At 40.9% G+C, this 16,416-nt stretch overlaps 1 protein-coding gene and 1 long non-coding RNA gene across 2 annotated transcripts; both read left to right on the top strand.

Moving 5' to 3' along the window:
• The first annotated feature begins 573 nt into the window (after positions 1–573).
• LOC136448911 (uncharacterized) lies at positions 574–2,938 on the top strand. Its single transcript, XR_010757950.1, has 2 exons — positions 574–993; positions 1,664–2,938. It is a non-coding gene; the product is annotated as an uncharacterized lncRNA (long non-coding RNA).
• Positions 2,939–8,996: 6,058 nt separating this feature from the next.
• Positions 8,997–16,406, top strand: LOC136448927 (kelch repeat and BTB domain-containing protein 8-like). Its single transcript, XM_066448643.1, has 5 exons — positions 8,997–9,237; positions 9,628–9,894; positions 10,254–10,393; positions 10,572–10,787; positions 15,348–16,406. Exons 2-5 carry the CDS (start codon positions 9,778–9,780, stop codon positions 16,225–16,227), a joined length of 1,353 nt encoding a protein of 450 aa, XP_066304740.1. The 5' UTR covers positions 8,997–9,237; positions 9,628–9,777; the 3' UTR covers positions 16,228–16,406.
• Positions 16,407–16,416: the final 10 nt, after the last annotated feature.

Below are 16,416 nucleotides of genomic sequence, written 5' to 3'. Positions count from 1 at the left end.
GTGAGTGAGTGAGTGAGTGAGTGAGTGAGTGAATGTAATACTGAAAACAACAATAATCCCATCCTACGTATTCAAGGTATCCAAATGTAAACTTACAGCGTCCAGACTGAATGTATAAATAAAGTAAAATGATAGGTTTGATATCATATTTACAAAGTTCCTTTATGTGATATAAGGTCAGTTAACGTTAGTTCCAATACGAGCCAAAGCAGGCCCAACATCTGATTTCTAACTAGATAACGTTTTATAGATTCGCATCCGACCAAGAGTTGCCAACATACCGAAAATCGTGAAAACTCCTTATTGTACGTAAGTATTTACAATCCCTATAACCACCTTGTTGTAACATGTGCGGAATATTTTCACCCTCAAACCAGCACTGAAGTTAATATAGCATGTAAAACAGTAACTTCCCACCAGGCTCCGATATTAGCATTTGTTATTTACATCTTATGATCCTTGCATCTCGAGACATGAAGGTAATAAACTTACGGTTACATCATGTGGGTAATCAGTGCTTGTATATCTGACCTTTAGCCCTGAGTCACGTTTCGTCATCAACATGGCCGCCGCAGACCACGTGTTACGCGCCGAAATGAGTCCTTCGAACCCTCCATACAATTAGTCGTAGTACAGTCACAATATGTTGAATCAGGCCATATAATATGTCCTCGTAACGATGACGGCCCAGAGAACCCCGTGTAGTTCACAAAATAACTAAGACTTCTACTATATTGACGGGTTACCACGTCAAAGTCTGCCCATAACTAAGATTTTCAGAGGTCTCCGCCATTGTTTTTTGGCTGAAATACGCACCACATGGGGGTTTCGTGGCACCCGGTTACAGGGTGAGGCGCATCTGTTTCCGGGTCACACTGGTTCATAATAGAAACGACTTGACAGTTTAGCGGGGATACTTGGCACAAATATGTGGGACTGTTTGGACGACAGTAATGCTTTTTCTGGCCAGCTGCGTGTCCAAGAAGACAAGAGGTTTGTGTAGACATTGTTCACAGTGTAAACATTTCTGTAACGTAACGTTAACGTTAGAACGTTTAGTTAGAACGTTAGAGTTTCGATACGATACATATGGGGAATCATACCATCTCTACGTACACATGTACACCTGTTGGGTGTTAGGACGAGTAATAATATGCTGTTATTCTTTTCGTTGCTATGTTTGCGGCATTTATGGAGAAAAAAAAACACGTCACGCTCCTTAGTTGGGGAGGGGAGGGGGGCGATAAAATATTCTCGGTAGAGCCAGCCATGCCATGTGTAAGTTCGGGTGATTGTTGGTTAAATTCTATATGGTCAGGAGGCACTGAACTTGTAAATACACTAACATGGATGATATGCATGGTGTAGTTTTTATTTTTGAGAATGCTTCACTAACCATATAACTTTAATATAAAACATAATTTTGTGTAAGAATCTGTGTGTATATATTTTATTTGTTAGTTAATCCATGCGAAGAAACATAATTTTTACTACTTTTAGCCTGCAACTAGTGTGTCCGTGCACAATTTTGATTCAAAGGTTTTCATTTGAATACTAGTAACTTACCTTTATACAAATACATGTACATTCTTCGGGAAGGGAGACACTGGCAATTGTTGTAATGCCCATCTGAATAAATTTTTGTTGTTGAATACATTTTCAGAATGGGCATTTCAGGCCCTTTTCACTGTCCTTGATGCATCTACATACCCTGTCACCATAGCTGCCTGTTGATGTCTCGTGTGGGTAACACAAGGGTGCATCATATACTTGTGCATGTATTTTCTTGAACAACCAACAGAATTGAACAGAATACATAAATGTATCAATTTTTTATGACTATGCTTCTTTCTGAAATTAATGAAAACAGATATTAGTATGTTGATTTCCAGCCCTGCTGGATATTGATAATCCTATCAACCGTTCATTGCATGTTTACGTCTTCATACCTGATATATGTTACTCTCATGTTGCTTTATTACATTGTAGATAGATTTGATATGTCCCGATTTATGTATTTGCAGAGAATTGTATTAACTGTTGTAAAAATGATAGACTCCTCATATAGCAAAGTGCGACTCTGTATTTGAGAAAATGCGGATCCAACAGTCTGTATTGGAAGCCACAATTTTTGAATACTGTCATATCTATGCTGAACTCAGTAGATGATGCCGTTTCTTTGAAAACAACATGAATTTGATTATGTGTATAGAATACTAGATTGTCCTTTTGCTGCTTATTAGTTATACTACTCTATCTCACTACTGCTAGATACTAAATGAAAATTACCCAGCTCTGTACATACCTGACGTGTGATTTTCCTTGTACATAGTAAGATGAGTGTAGGTTTCGATCATGTGTGTGGTTTCTGAACTTGATCAATTTGTATATCTATGCCAGCTACTATGTGCCTCCAAGGATTGCTGTGCACAGAATCTTCTAATCCTGACAGTACACTGTTTACAGAGTGTAGGTTCATGTAGAATATATAGTGAGTGCAGCAAGGCCATATAAACATTTTGCAGAATGCTTGCATCCTTCCTTTGTCCGGTGACGCAGGTTCCTACATAAGTCCCTTTCTTACCATAACTCATCAGTTTGTATTCCAATACCTTCCTCAATCACTTTGTGAAATAGACATGGATTCATCATTATTAGTATAGATCTTTTAGTTTTAGTGTAGTGGTGAAGACTGGATACAAATTGTAGATTCCATCTCAAGCTTCTGTGCAGAAGGCTACAATACCTTTTCCCTTTGTGTAATGAAGAAATTATTTCATTTTTAACCTACCTGTACGTACATGTAGAAAAGAAGATGAAGAATTTCCTATGTGCCGTAAGTTGTACTATGCAGGAAGTAGATATTTGCAGAAAATATAGTCTATGCAATAGTCAGTAACAGTAGCATTGTGCAATAAAAAAGTATTTGTAAGAAGAATTTGGTGTTATTTCTATGTGCCTAAAGTTGAATTTTGAGAAAAGTCCGTGACTATAATCTAAAATTACAGGAAATATATTTGTATAGATTAGAGCAAGAGGACCTGAGTGAGTGAGTGAGTGAGTGAGTGAGTGAGTGAGTGAGTGAGTGAGTGAGTGAGTGAGAGTGAATATAACTGATAAACATGCATAAAGAATGCTGGAAATGGTCAAATGCTCGACCAGTAAAACAAACATCTGAGTCACACATATGTATATTGTTTTCACTGTCAAATTCACAGTAGGTACAAAATGGAATTGCATTCTTCATATAAGCACAATTGTCTGTGGCAGGAGGAGAAAGGAGTTGCTCCACAGGATTGTAGAATTTGGCTCTGGCCGTTTTATTGGCCAACACAGGTTTCAAATACCAGGGTCTTTAAACATTTGAAGTTGACTCTGATATTGCCCAATTGGTTATTGACATTCATCAGGTGAGGAAGATGATAAATCTATCCATATGTTGTATTATTCTGATATACTTTAAATGCATTTAATTTCACAGGTAGGGAGAAAAGGGAGTGTTCGCGGTAGTTTTAAGTTTGCAATGGAAACAATATTAGCGCTACGGTCATCGCGGGCAAAAGATGACTCAGATTCCCACTGGCATTGGCAGCACACTCTCTTTCGATATCTTAATTCTACCCAGTGTCTACCCATTAAAATGACACACCTTTGGGACTACTGTTTTTACCTCTGTTGATTCGAATGACACCATTGAAACCACTTAATTTTCTCTGTGTGTGTCATTCCAATGACAGATGACACAGTTGGAAACTCAGCTTTCAGGGTGTGTCATTCCATTGACATAGGGGGGAACTCAGCTATACCAAGGGTGTGTCATTCCAATGACATAGGGGAAACCCAGCTATACCAATGGTGTGTCATTTCAATAACATAGAGGAACCTCGGCTAAACCAAGGATGTGTCATTCCAATGGCGGGAAACAGCTATAACAAGAGTGTGCCATTCCAATGTCATAGGGAGAAACATAGCCGTGCCATTGGTATATCATTCCAATGATATAGGGTGAAAACAAGGTATTCCAAGGCTGTGTCAGTCGAATGACACAGGGTGAAATATAGGTGTGATGAGGGTGTTTTATTCCAATGACACATGGTGAAATTCATGTATTCATGTGTCGTTTGAATGACATAGGGTTAAATTCAGCTGTTCCAAGGGCTTTCCAATGACAGAAGGTGCAATTTAGAAGTTCCAACTGTGTGTCATTCCAAAGACATAGTGTGCTCCAAGGGTGTTTCTTTCCAATAAGGCAGGAATGTTTTTAGAATTTTTCATTTCATTTACTTTACCAGCGAACACATGTGCACTCACGTCTCTGGTCCTCTTTTTCAGGCTATAGCTATAGCTACTTTCGTGCCTTCAACATATTGCCTTAAAATAGTTACTAGCGTGTTCCTTTCCACGTGCATTCAGTGGCTCGAAACCCGCCTCCACTATCAGGCTATCGGTAACAGTTAGGTACGCGTTCTGCCGATGATGATCCTTGCTGCTCGGTATAGCAACCTGTTCAGTTATGGCAATTTAGTCATGTTGCAATTAATCAGCGTTGGCAACCAAGCAGTGATACAATTGTCCATGTATGGGCATATCATGCACAAACGGTTTCACTTTGGCACGGCATTATGCTTAAAGGCCAGCAAGGAGCTTCTTTGTAATCTTCTTGATATGAGTTCCACACAGTAGAGTCAAGAGTAACGCCGATGTACGTGAAGGAGTCTATCCGTTCGAAGTTGCTTACTCCATACTAAACCAGTTAGCTGCCCTTCTCATCTCCTCAGATACAGCTTCCTCAATGGCCGTAGTGACCGTTAAATCTCTTAGATAAAAGCATAGATTTCTTGCACAACGTTCAGATGATAGATCAGATTCCCCCTATGCCATTGTGATGACATACACTTGTTAAAGCTGAGTTTCGCCTATGTCATCAGAATGACAAACATTTGGTATTGCTGAGTTTCCCCCTAAATAATTGGAATGACTCACACTTGCTATAGCCGAGTTTCCCCTATACCATCGGAGTGGCACACACATGGCACAGCTAAGTTTCTCCCTATGTCATTGCAATGACACACCCTTGGTATAGCTGAGTCTTTGCCTATATCATTGGAATGACACACCCTTGGCATAGCTGGATTTCCCCTATGTCATTGAAATGACACACCCTTTGTATAGCTGAGTTTTCCCCTATGTCATTGTAATGATATAGCCGAGTTCCCCTTATGTCATTGGAATGACAAACTCTTTGTATAGCTGAGTTTTCTCCTATGTCATTGTAATGACACAGCCTTGGTTTTTGCCAATGTTGTGTCAAGGACAATGACTTGGTGATCTGGATTACAAGTTTTAGATTAGATGTAACGTTAAGTTTCTCAACGATTCTGGTCAAAATACATAATGGTAGATCTTCTAAGGAGAATAACTCAACAAACGGTACAACAGATTTTCATGTTATTTGGTACGCAGGTAGGTTGGACATTGACGTACACACTGAAGTGCAAATTATGCAAATTGGGACTGAATTTGCAGAAGTAATGAAGAAAATCTATACCTCCATTCTAGGCATGTTAGTAGCAAAACTGGGTCACACCCGTCACGTTAGTAGCAAACCTGGGTCACTTCTCCAGGGGCACGACAGGTGGTGGTCATACCATTGAGGGTTATAGAATGACATTGGTAGGGAACTGGTTTCCAAGAAAACCACATATGAGAACCAAACAAGCACCCACTGGCACAAAAAAAAGCACAACTTGCAACGGCAAGAACAATTCACTATGGCAAAAAAGACACCATTTAATAAAAACTAAATTTCATGAAGATTTCGCGTCGTAAGACTCTTATTAACGCATTGGGAAATGAAGCTACACCAAGGATGTGTCATAATTCTATGACATCGGGAGAAACTGAACTATCAGAAGGGTGTGTCATTTCAAAGACATAGGGGGAAACTCAACTATACCAAGGGTGTGTCATTCCAATAATATAGGGGGAAACTGAGCTATCAGAAGGGTGCTTTGTCATTCCAATTGCATACGGAGAAATCATGAAGTGGTCATTCTAATGACATACGTGGAAAATCAACAATACCAAGGGTGTGTCATTCCATCTCAAGACAAGCGATGGTACTGCCTTGGAGGAGGTAAAGGACTTTAAGTACCTGGGATCTAGGATGGAAAGCACAGAAAAGGACATAGCAGCAAGAAAAGCAGCAGCCTGGCAGGCTTGTAACAAGCTGAAGTAGGTTTGGAGATCAAACCTCTCTCGCAAGCTGAAAGTGAGGCTTTTCCTCTCGACGGTTGAAGCAGTCCTCTTGTATGGATGTGAGGCGTGGACAATCACTTCCAAGCTAGAAAAGCAGCTGGATGGATGCTACACAAGGCTCATGAGATCAGCACTAAACATCCACTGGTCACAACACATTACCAACAAGGACCTGTATGCTGGACTACCAAAACTGTCTGACAAGATCAGGACAAGGAGGTTAAAGTTCGCTGGACACTGCCTCAGAAGCAAAGAAGAAGTGGCTGACCTGGTTCTCTGGACTCCCAGGCATGGGAAAAGGAGGCCTGGAAGACCCGCAGCAACATACATTGACACCCTGAAGAAAGACACTGGCCTTGAAGTTGATAGTCTGCTCCAAGCGATGAGGGATAGAACCACATGGACTGCCATCACGACTCGAGACCGTCCAGTCTCGACATAAGCAAGCAAGTAAGCAAGTCATTCCATCGACATAGGGAGAAACTCAGCTATACCAAGGGTGTGTCATTCCAATGACATAGGGGAAAACTCAGCTATATCAAGGGTTTGTCATTCCTCAGGTCGTGTCAGTCCAATACTAATGACAGGTGAAGACCAAGCTTTCATGAGAGTATGTCATTCTCTGTGTCGTGACACAAACGAGATTTGTATTATGTTTCTGCCTTTGAGCGGCGTCGCAAAATGACGACAGGTGAAGTCCCTATATACTTAAGCAGCGCAACGGTACCTGTAGTAATACTAGCCGTTTAATCTCTTAGATTGCAGCATAGACTCCTGATACACCCTTGGAAGAACACACCCTTGTTATAGCTGGATTTCCGCCTATGTCATTGGAACGACACACACTTTTGCTTGTTATAGCCGAGTTTCCACATATGTCTTTGGAAAGTTCACCCTTGGCACAGCTGAGTTTCCCCCTATGTCATTGGAATGACACACCCCTGGCAAAGCTAAGTTCTTGCCTATGTCATTGGAATGACGCACCCTTGGCACAGCTGAGTTTCCCCCTATGTCATGAGAATGACAGACCCTTGGTTAGCTGGATTTCCCCCTATGTCATGAGAATGACACACCCTTGGTATAGCTAAGTTTCCCCCTAAGTCATTGGAATGACACACCCTTGGCAAAGCTGAGTTCTTCCCTATGTCATTGGAATGTCATTCCCTTGTTATAGCTGAGTTTTCACCTATGTCATTGGAAAGCACACCCTTGGCACAGCCGATTTTCCCCCTAAGTCATTGGAATGACACACCCTTAGCAAAGCTGAGTTCTTCCCTATGTCATTGGAATGACATTCCCTTGTTATAGCTGAGTTTTCACCTATGTCATTGCAATGACACATCCTTGGTTAGCTGGATTTCCCCCTATGCCATGAGAATGACACACCCTTGGTATAGCTGAGTTTCCCCTTGTCATCGGAATAACACATCCTTAGTATAGCTGGATTACCCCCGATGTCATCGGAATGACACACCATCGGAGTCTTTGCCTTATCATTGGAATGACGCACCCATGACACAGCTGAGATTTCCCCATATGTCATTGGAATGAAAGAACCTTGGTATAACTGGATATGCCCCTAAGTCATTGGAATGACACACCCTTGGTATAGCCGGACTTCCCCTATGTCATTGGAATGACACGCCCTTGGTATAGCTGAGTTTTTGCCTATGTCATTGGAATGACGCACCCGTGGTATACTAGTATCTGATTTTTTTGCCTACATTATTGGAATGACACACCTATGGCACAGCTTAGTTTCCCAATATGTCATTGGAATGACACTCCCTTAGTATAGCTTAGTTTCTTCCGATGTCATTGGAATGAGACACAATTGGTATAGCTGAGTTTCTCTTGTGTCATTAAAATGACACACCCTTAGGTCATCATAGAAGGCACAGTACACGATTCATTTTCTACTTTATCAAGGCTACACATGGTTGTTACCGTCCCAGAGTGACACACACTTACGATTAGGGCACACTCATATTACTGGAAGGACAGAATTACACGCCCTTGGGATACCTCAATTGCTACCTATGTCTATGATGATCCATCAAGTGTCAAGGACAATGATTTGGTGATCTGGATTATAAGTTTTGAATAACATGTAACGCTATTAGAGGGAGAATACAAAAGAATGGGGGTCAAAAACTCACTCAAAGTCCTTTATCTCAAGGATTCTGGTCAAAATACATAATGGTAAATCTTTTATATGTTTATATATGCTTCTAGTGAGTTCTACGCTTCATATTTATTTCGGCCAAACTTTCCTTATAGTGTTAGTTAACATTAGTTTCGCGATTAGAATGACTCGATTTGAAGTAGGTTTCATTTTGGTAATGAGTTAACCTTTGTTGACATATACAAAATTCACATACGGATCTCAAAACTGAAGGTACAATATCGGCGATCACTCGGCTGAATGTGCTTGGTGTTCTGTTTGTTTGGCTTTGGGTGCTTCCTTTGACCCGGAAGTAGACTGGATCATGATATACATCGGTCGTCTGGAAACCCCCATGCAGACCGTAAAACCTCGCCAAAATGAGTACTTAGAAGGTCAACTTTGAAGGAACAAATTTCGTGTTCAAATACTTTTTGAATTCTCAACTGACCTACACGAGGTTGTCAGACGTGTTGAGATCACAGGGACACATAAACCAGCCTGATTCAACGTATCGTGACTGTACTACGACTGATTGTATGGAGGGTTCGAAGGACTCATTTCGGCGCGTAACACACGAACCCCACGTCAGCGCAGCGCGTACTCGTTCCTACAAAGACGAGAGCTATCTGCACGGGTTTCTTGGAACCCTGGATGACTTACAGAAGGCTGGGGTACTGCAGGATGTCGTCCTTGAAGTGGAGGACCGGCGATTTCCCTGCCATCGGCTTGTTCTGTCCGCGGCCAGTCCCTACTTCAGGGCCATGTTTACAAGTGACATGGCGGAAAGTCGGCAGAAGATGGTCGTTTTACAGGTAGGCTTGGCGTGACGTGTGGTTACAATAAAGAGAAACAGCACTTGTGAAGATTCTACGTACCATATAAAACATGTCGAACACAGTACTATTGTAAAAGATTTCCTGTATGTTTGTCCCTTACATGCGGCCCCCCTCCCCCTTACCGATATCCTTTCAGTGATGAGGGGTTCACAAAATTGAGCAAATTCTTTACTAAAAGTAAAACGATAATTTTGCAGTTATAAGAGACACATGAAATGTGTTAATAGTAGAGAGAATAAAACTGGTAGAATAGTATGTGAAGTTTATCATAACTAAATCTAATTGATATATTTCCCTGTTCACAATCATTAATACCTTTTATATATGGTAAAAGTTTGAACATAGTTACATTGTGTTCTTGTACAGGGTTTGGATGCAGGCATATTTGGGGAGATCCTGAATTACATCTATTCTGGAACCCTCCATGTGTCCCTGGACAGAGTGCAGCCCCTGTACCAGGCAGCCGACCTCCTCCAACTGAACTACTAGTATGTGAGAGACACCTGCATCAGCTACATGGCCATGAACGTGGAGCGCTCTACCTGTGTGGACCTGTACCAGTTTGCTGATGTCTTCTCCCTGGACAATGTCCAAAAAACCTGTCTGCAGTGGATATGTAGAAACTTTGCTGAGGTTTGTCCTCATGATGGGCAAAACAATTATTCCAAATAGCAAACTCAAATTGTATTTATATTGCACATTATGCAATTGACATCAATGAACTACAGCCATTTTGTATAAGTTAATAAGTGCATAGGAAATGAAGTTTGCATTGAGTTATGTGCAGTAAAATGATCCAGGAGGACAATGAGTATTTTAAAAAAGATATTTTGAAAATTGTGTTCAAAAGGTTTAATTAAGCTACGGTTTTGTTGTCTTTTCTGTGTGCAATGGATGCATGTAGGTGAGAAGGGTCCTTCGGTGTAATAGAACCAGAACAAGATTAAGAAACATCTGCAATATCCTGGAACATGTACTGTGTGCCTGTTTAGGTTGCCTCCAGCGAGGATTTCTGCAGCCTGAGTTTGAACCAGCTGACTGAGATCATCAGCCACGATGAGCTGGAGGTTAAAGAGGAGACAACAGTATGGGAAGCTGTGGTGAGATGGGTGCAGCACAGCAGGGAGGACAGGTGGGTGTCAGTGTTCTTTTAGTTCAAATGATATGTAGCCAAGAGCTATTGTTAAGGCTCAGATTTTGTCTGTTATTGTCATATTGATGCATTTAGAAGGATTCCATCTTATTTACAAGCTCATGATCATGTGTTACGAGGGAATTATTTAAATACACTCCTACTCTGTACCCTACAGACTGCACCACCTACCCAGCATCCTCCCTCACATCCGCTTCAACCTGCTGACCTCAGCTGCAGGCGACTTAGCAGCCATCTTGGAACACCCCCTGGTCAGGGAGGATCCTTGGAATTCTGAGGTCATCAGGAATGTCGTACAGAAAGGGAACTCCAACCTGAAGCCGAGGCTTGGGATGACCACGGAAATGGCCCTGCTGTCCAACTCGCGCCTGGGGTCAGTAGATACTTCTTTGTATTTGTATTTATTATTACTTCCAAAAGGCATTACACTGGGTCAACCAAGGCAGCTCTTCTGGTAACAGCTGACCCATCAAAATTCATACGAATACAACAACTTGACCTACAAAACATAATTTAATTTAATACATAAGCCTTAATCAATAGACTACAATAGTCATTACAATATACATTAGTGACGATGTACGATAAAACAGTATAAAATAATCATTACAATAAAAAAAGATCATGCAGTTATGTCAATGCGGCTTCATGATAAAATTTTGATTTCTGCACGATTGTAGTATCATACCTGTTCACGATGGTCTAAACGCTAGCTGTTTGTTCTCAGGGCCCATTGTTTAGTACTCCACCCACCCGCTGGGTCACAGAGCCTACACGGCAGTGCATAAAAGATCATAGATATGATGTAAAAAACATCCAAGTTTAATGCCCGATTCGATGGTTACAGTATAAAACAAAAAGAAGCAGTCGCAAATACGATTTATCAGCTTTACAAATGTTTAGAAGGTAGGAAATGACAATTGAAAATTTACCGCGTCCCTGGGCGTTTAAGCTAAGTTAAAGAGTCACCTCCGGTCAATAAACTTTGACCTTAAAGCAAGGTAATGTTCTTAGAAATATATATCAATCATCGGTTAAAGCCTTGATTAATACAATGTAGGTCCTTAAATTAGGTCTAAACCGACTATGTTTGATGTCTTTGCATTTTTAACTCATTTTGACAATTTTCTGGTACGTTTTCTCCCACAGTTCCAGATAGCCGATTATGGATGGCATGCAAATGAGACAACATGGCGGCTATATGTTGTTCTTTCGATCGGTGTCATTTTTGTTAAAAGCTACCATGCATTTTTGAAGATATTGGACACGATATGAGGTTTACCCTTATGTTGTAGTTTCCACGCGGTACTACAACATGATGTTGAGTTATAATGAGTTCTGTCGGCCTGGATCACAGAGCCTTATTAGCGCCCCATTGTCTGCGAGCACGCTTTCATGCAAATTGCGCCTTTGTTACCTGCGCTTTGAGCGCGATTTTCAACTTGTGAATTCTGCGATCGCTCAGCGTGTGTACCCTGTGTTCTGGTCCCGAAAGTTAAAGCCTAAGTTCTGGGCGACCCTATTTTCCTCGTATCTTTGAGTGATTTCATTTCCTTGGGTAACGATTCCGGATGTTGAAATTATATCATATACTTGCTGAGCTTGTGTTTCTATCCTACATTCCTAGGCATTTCTTTATTTCGCATTCGTTGTTCTCTTACAAGGCCTGCAGGTATCATTGTGAGACTGTTAACCCGAACACAAATTATTCATACAGTCAAACATAGTATTGATTAACGACCGGGTCTACAAGACACCCCTTGGCTCAAGATGACCGTTTCTTTTTCGATCCCAATTTTCTCCCGCTAGCACAAGAATGTTAGCGTCTTGTTCGAGTCGTCACAGTTTACCTATCGCGACCGTGACAAACTTGATTTGCGACCGTTCTAAACGACCCAAATGTTGCCGATGACGAGGGTATGACGATGTTTCTTTCTATTGATAACTGGCGGGAAATCATGAAAAAAATCGGTCTGCTTGGTTTGGATTTTTGGGCGGCCGGGCATCCAATATGGCGGCGGCGTCATATCGAGTTATTGGGACAGTCTATTGTAATGTAGGTGGGAATCTTGAGGGCTGTGTGTTTGAACTCTACATTTAACAACATATCATGTCAAGTTATTCATTACAGAAGAATATCTTAATGAAAGGAACAGATATCAAATAATGTTTTGCGTGGTAACATGTATGTTCTGAAAATAAAGGTGTCTGTGTTTCTTGTTTACCCATGCTGGGACAAAATGACGTATCCCTTGTCAACAACTTCAGCTAAGTTCAGGCGTCGGCAATTTGTTACAAAGAACCTTTTCGGAAAAGTATAAACGCCAGCTCGTGATTATCTTTACTTGAAAGAAAGCTAGGTCGACAAATTGAGCACCGATGGAAAAATCCTTCCAAGCTGTGTCTGAACATATTAGCGTTTTGATTTTACTTCACGGGTGTCTTGATTCCAAGCCAAGCTCAGGAAGAACAAAAGAAATGGCTGGCGACCATTTTTGAACGGGAATATTTTCAAACAGCGGTCAATTATTTCAGTTCAAACACGATGGCGAGCATATTTTCCCCGTACACCAGTAATTCTTGGAAGGTACTGGACAAGGCTAAAAACAATTTAATTAGTAACCTACATGTACAGACAAATTATAAGCTTGGGTTCCATCAAGACCATTACATTTTGCATCACACTAAAATCAAAATTTCGTTTCTGATTTTTAGTTAAACGTTATGTTTCCTGATCTGTGCTCTTCTTGTGATGGAGCCCAGAATTTTTTTCCATGTGTACTTGACTTGAGACTGTCACTATGGAAGCAAGTAAGTAATACTCTTGTTATTTCTGATGAAAAATTTTCAGCGAAAACAAGTAAACATCGTGGGGTTTTGAATGGTCTCTCTTGCCTTGAATTCAATGTGTTCAGTCCCTGTACAAGATATTCGACACACGGTGGTCTGTCACTAGGGTATTCTTACCGGTTGCTACGTGCGTTCGACAAGGTATCGGGTTACCCGGGGCAACGTTTTGGCTAACGGCAAAACATTCATAAATAAACAAAATAGTAGGGACGGGAAAATTTTATAAAAATAAAACGAAATTAGCGATTTTGCAAACTTTGAATGTCGTCGATTTGCGCTGAATGGCTAATTTTTCTATATTTTGCTCCCAAACACGATTATTTGCAGGTTTTAAGGAGACCGTTTTTTCAGGCACACATCGCAAAGGCCTGGCTTTAAATGTCAATGAATATCTCTTATCTTCATATTTTTCATCGACCAGGAACAAAACAAAACTTTGTGTTTTTGGGATTTTTAAATTTTTTATTCTAAGTATTGTGAATATCGACAAATCTGTGAAAAAAATGGCATTTTTGACATTTTTCGCATTCAATCACCCATAATTCAAAATCAAGGACATTTTTCAAAAATCCCAAAAACACAAACCTCGGGAAAACCGTTACGGTTATTTTGAATCGTTAATGAGGTAAGGTGGATGTTTCTTGGAGCCGTACCTTTACGATGTTTGAACGCATTTTATGTCGCACGGATAGGGGGAGGGGGTAATTAACACCGCCGTAAACAATCCTTCTAATATTCAATGTCACAAAAAATGACGCCAGTTGCTTCGTTACATGTTAGATGTCCACAACAAAGTGCCAGCAAAGATTTACTCTCCAGAAAACAGGTAATATTTGCGACAAACGTAGTTTTTTTTCCTGTAGCGGGGAAAGGGGCCCGGCCGCGCAGATTTACAGTATGAACTTCCAATGACCGCAGGTGACCCCGAATCGAACGCGCATTCGGATTCGATTACGTCATTTCGAACATCGTGGAACAGCGTTCGAATTCGGCTGGACCTGGGAGTTTCTGAGCACGAATTTGACCACCGTGACAAGTCTTTAGAATTATTTTGCCTTGCTGACCGTTGTCTGTGAAAAGTTTCTGGCCGAAAAGTGGCTTGGTACAGTTTTTACAAATATTCAAACTCCCGCTTGGGATATTTCATTCTTAGGATGGGCAACCAGTTTGTTGGAAAGAAACACACACGCCTCAGTTTTGGTTCGTTATGAAGTCAAATGTTTTCAAATTATGATACATTCATTAAAAAAAATCCTGTAACAGCAAATACGTGGGCATATTCTACAATTTTATAAAGAAAACAATCATGCTTACAGCTAAACTTCGACCCATATTAGAGTAGTCTGTTCCCGCTGGCGCCATCTTTAATCATTATTTTGCGGCTTGGCCTTCAAAACTACAAACCCTCCGATTTTGTCAGCCACGCGCCAGCTTAGGATTACTTGTACATGGGAATTATGACCACTAGATGAACGAAAGTATGCTGGAAATAATCATGCCCACACTTGGTATTGTTAAAATGTGTTATGTAAGAACAATTGAGACTGACTGAAGGTACGCATATGAATAGGACGGTTCGCGGAAAAAAAGCAACAGGGGGGATATAGAAAGGTAAACATTGCTGCGGTCCGCCTGTAAAGACGTCAACCAATCACGGACAGTTGCCAGTGGTGATAAGCGTGATTGGCATTTTCAAATCATCAATATTCATGTCCTACAAGTGGGAATTTTTGGACCGGTTTTTGACCATCGTGGTTTCTTGATGTGCTATTTCGGAACAGAACTACCAAACAGCTTGATGCTTGCATATAAAGGTGTGGTCAGAATTCTATACAGGCGCTAGAGTAAACATTTGATTGATTCAGGAGTTGACTGATTTGACTTTGTAAGTCGCAAACAATCCGTGCACACACATTCCCACAGTTATGTAAATGTACTCTATTTGCAACTTAGCCTGGAGCTTATGTCTCAAGGGGCTACAAAATTAAGATTTCATAGATGATAACATTGCATGTTGTGATTGAAGAAAATGTATGAATTTACAGTTTTATTCACAGCTTACAATGTTTTTTACCCTCTTCAGTTCCAATGACCTCTTCCTTATGAATCCTCTGAAAGGAAAGTACATCAGCTGCAATTATGACCCTGAAGACCTTCCTCCTTTCTCAGCCATGACAGTCACCAATGATAACAGCATTTACATCCTGCTAACTAATGAATTAGAGAAGAAGAATCAGTTGTCCCTGTTTAAGTACAACCATGCAAGGAATGTGTGGGAACATGCAGACATATCCCCAATACCTAAGGGACCCGAATATGATCAGAATTACTTTGAGGAACACTACCTTTTTGAAGTTGATCAGATTTTGTACTACATGGCTTTTGATCCAGATGATAACAGACCATTGCTGCAGATGAGAAAGTACAACTGGCACACGGACCAGTGGCAGGAGTGTTCACAGCTGCAACTTGACAGCAGTATATCTTACAGTGTAGCCTTATCCTGCGGTTCACACCTCTGTTTCCTCACAAGCACGGAGGTCCATCTCTACGACCCAATACAGGACCGTTGGTGCGAGCGGAGCCTATCATCTCAACTCTATTTTGAAGTCTGCACCGCCGTTGCTATGGGAACAAAGATTTTCTGCACAGATTTTAACTTCAGTCAAACCATGGTGTATGACACAGAGTCAGACCACTGGCAGAAACTGCAAGGCTGGTCAAACCCAGAAAACCTTGATATTGAGGTTCTGCCCAGTCTTTTCGTACTGGAAAACCAGCTGCACATGTATTTAGTCTGTAATGATGACCAGAATGAAGAAATATGTCTCGTATATGTGTATTACAGGTCAGCTGATGCCTGGAGAGATATTAAGGCCACCCTGCCTGATAAGAGTTATGTAGGATATGCTTCGCATTGCCCCGTGGCACGTATATACTTACCATATCTTAAGGAGGCATAAAAACACATTATATTGTTATGTCTTTCAATGTTTATTGTGCAGAATACAAGTCAGGACTGTTTAACGACATTTTATTTAGCTCGTGTCTTTTGCTGAATGCCTCCACAATGGGATGGATTTTGTACTGACATTCAAACTATAGTAGAAACTGTACAGAAACGCTTCCATCTTTTTATTGTAGGTAATAAC

This window comes from Branchiostoma lanceolatum, chromosome 1 (genome assembly GCF_035083965.1).
Source record: "Branchiostoma lanceolatum isolate klBraLanc5 chromosome 1, klBraLanc5.hap2, whole genome shotgun sequence".
NCBI lineage: Eukaryota > Metazoa > Chordata > Leptocardii > Amphioxiformes > Branchiostomatidae > Branchiostoma > Branchiostoma lanceolatum.
This window is presented reverse-complemented; position numbering and strand designations above follow the sequence as displayed.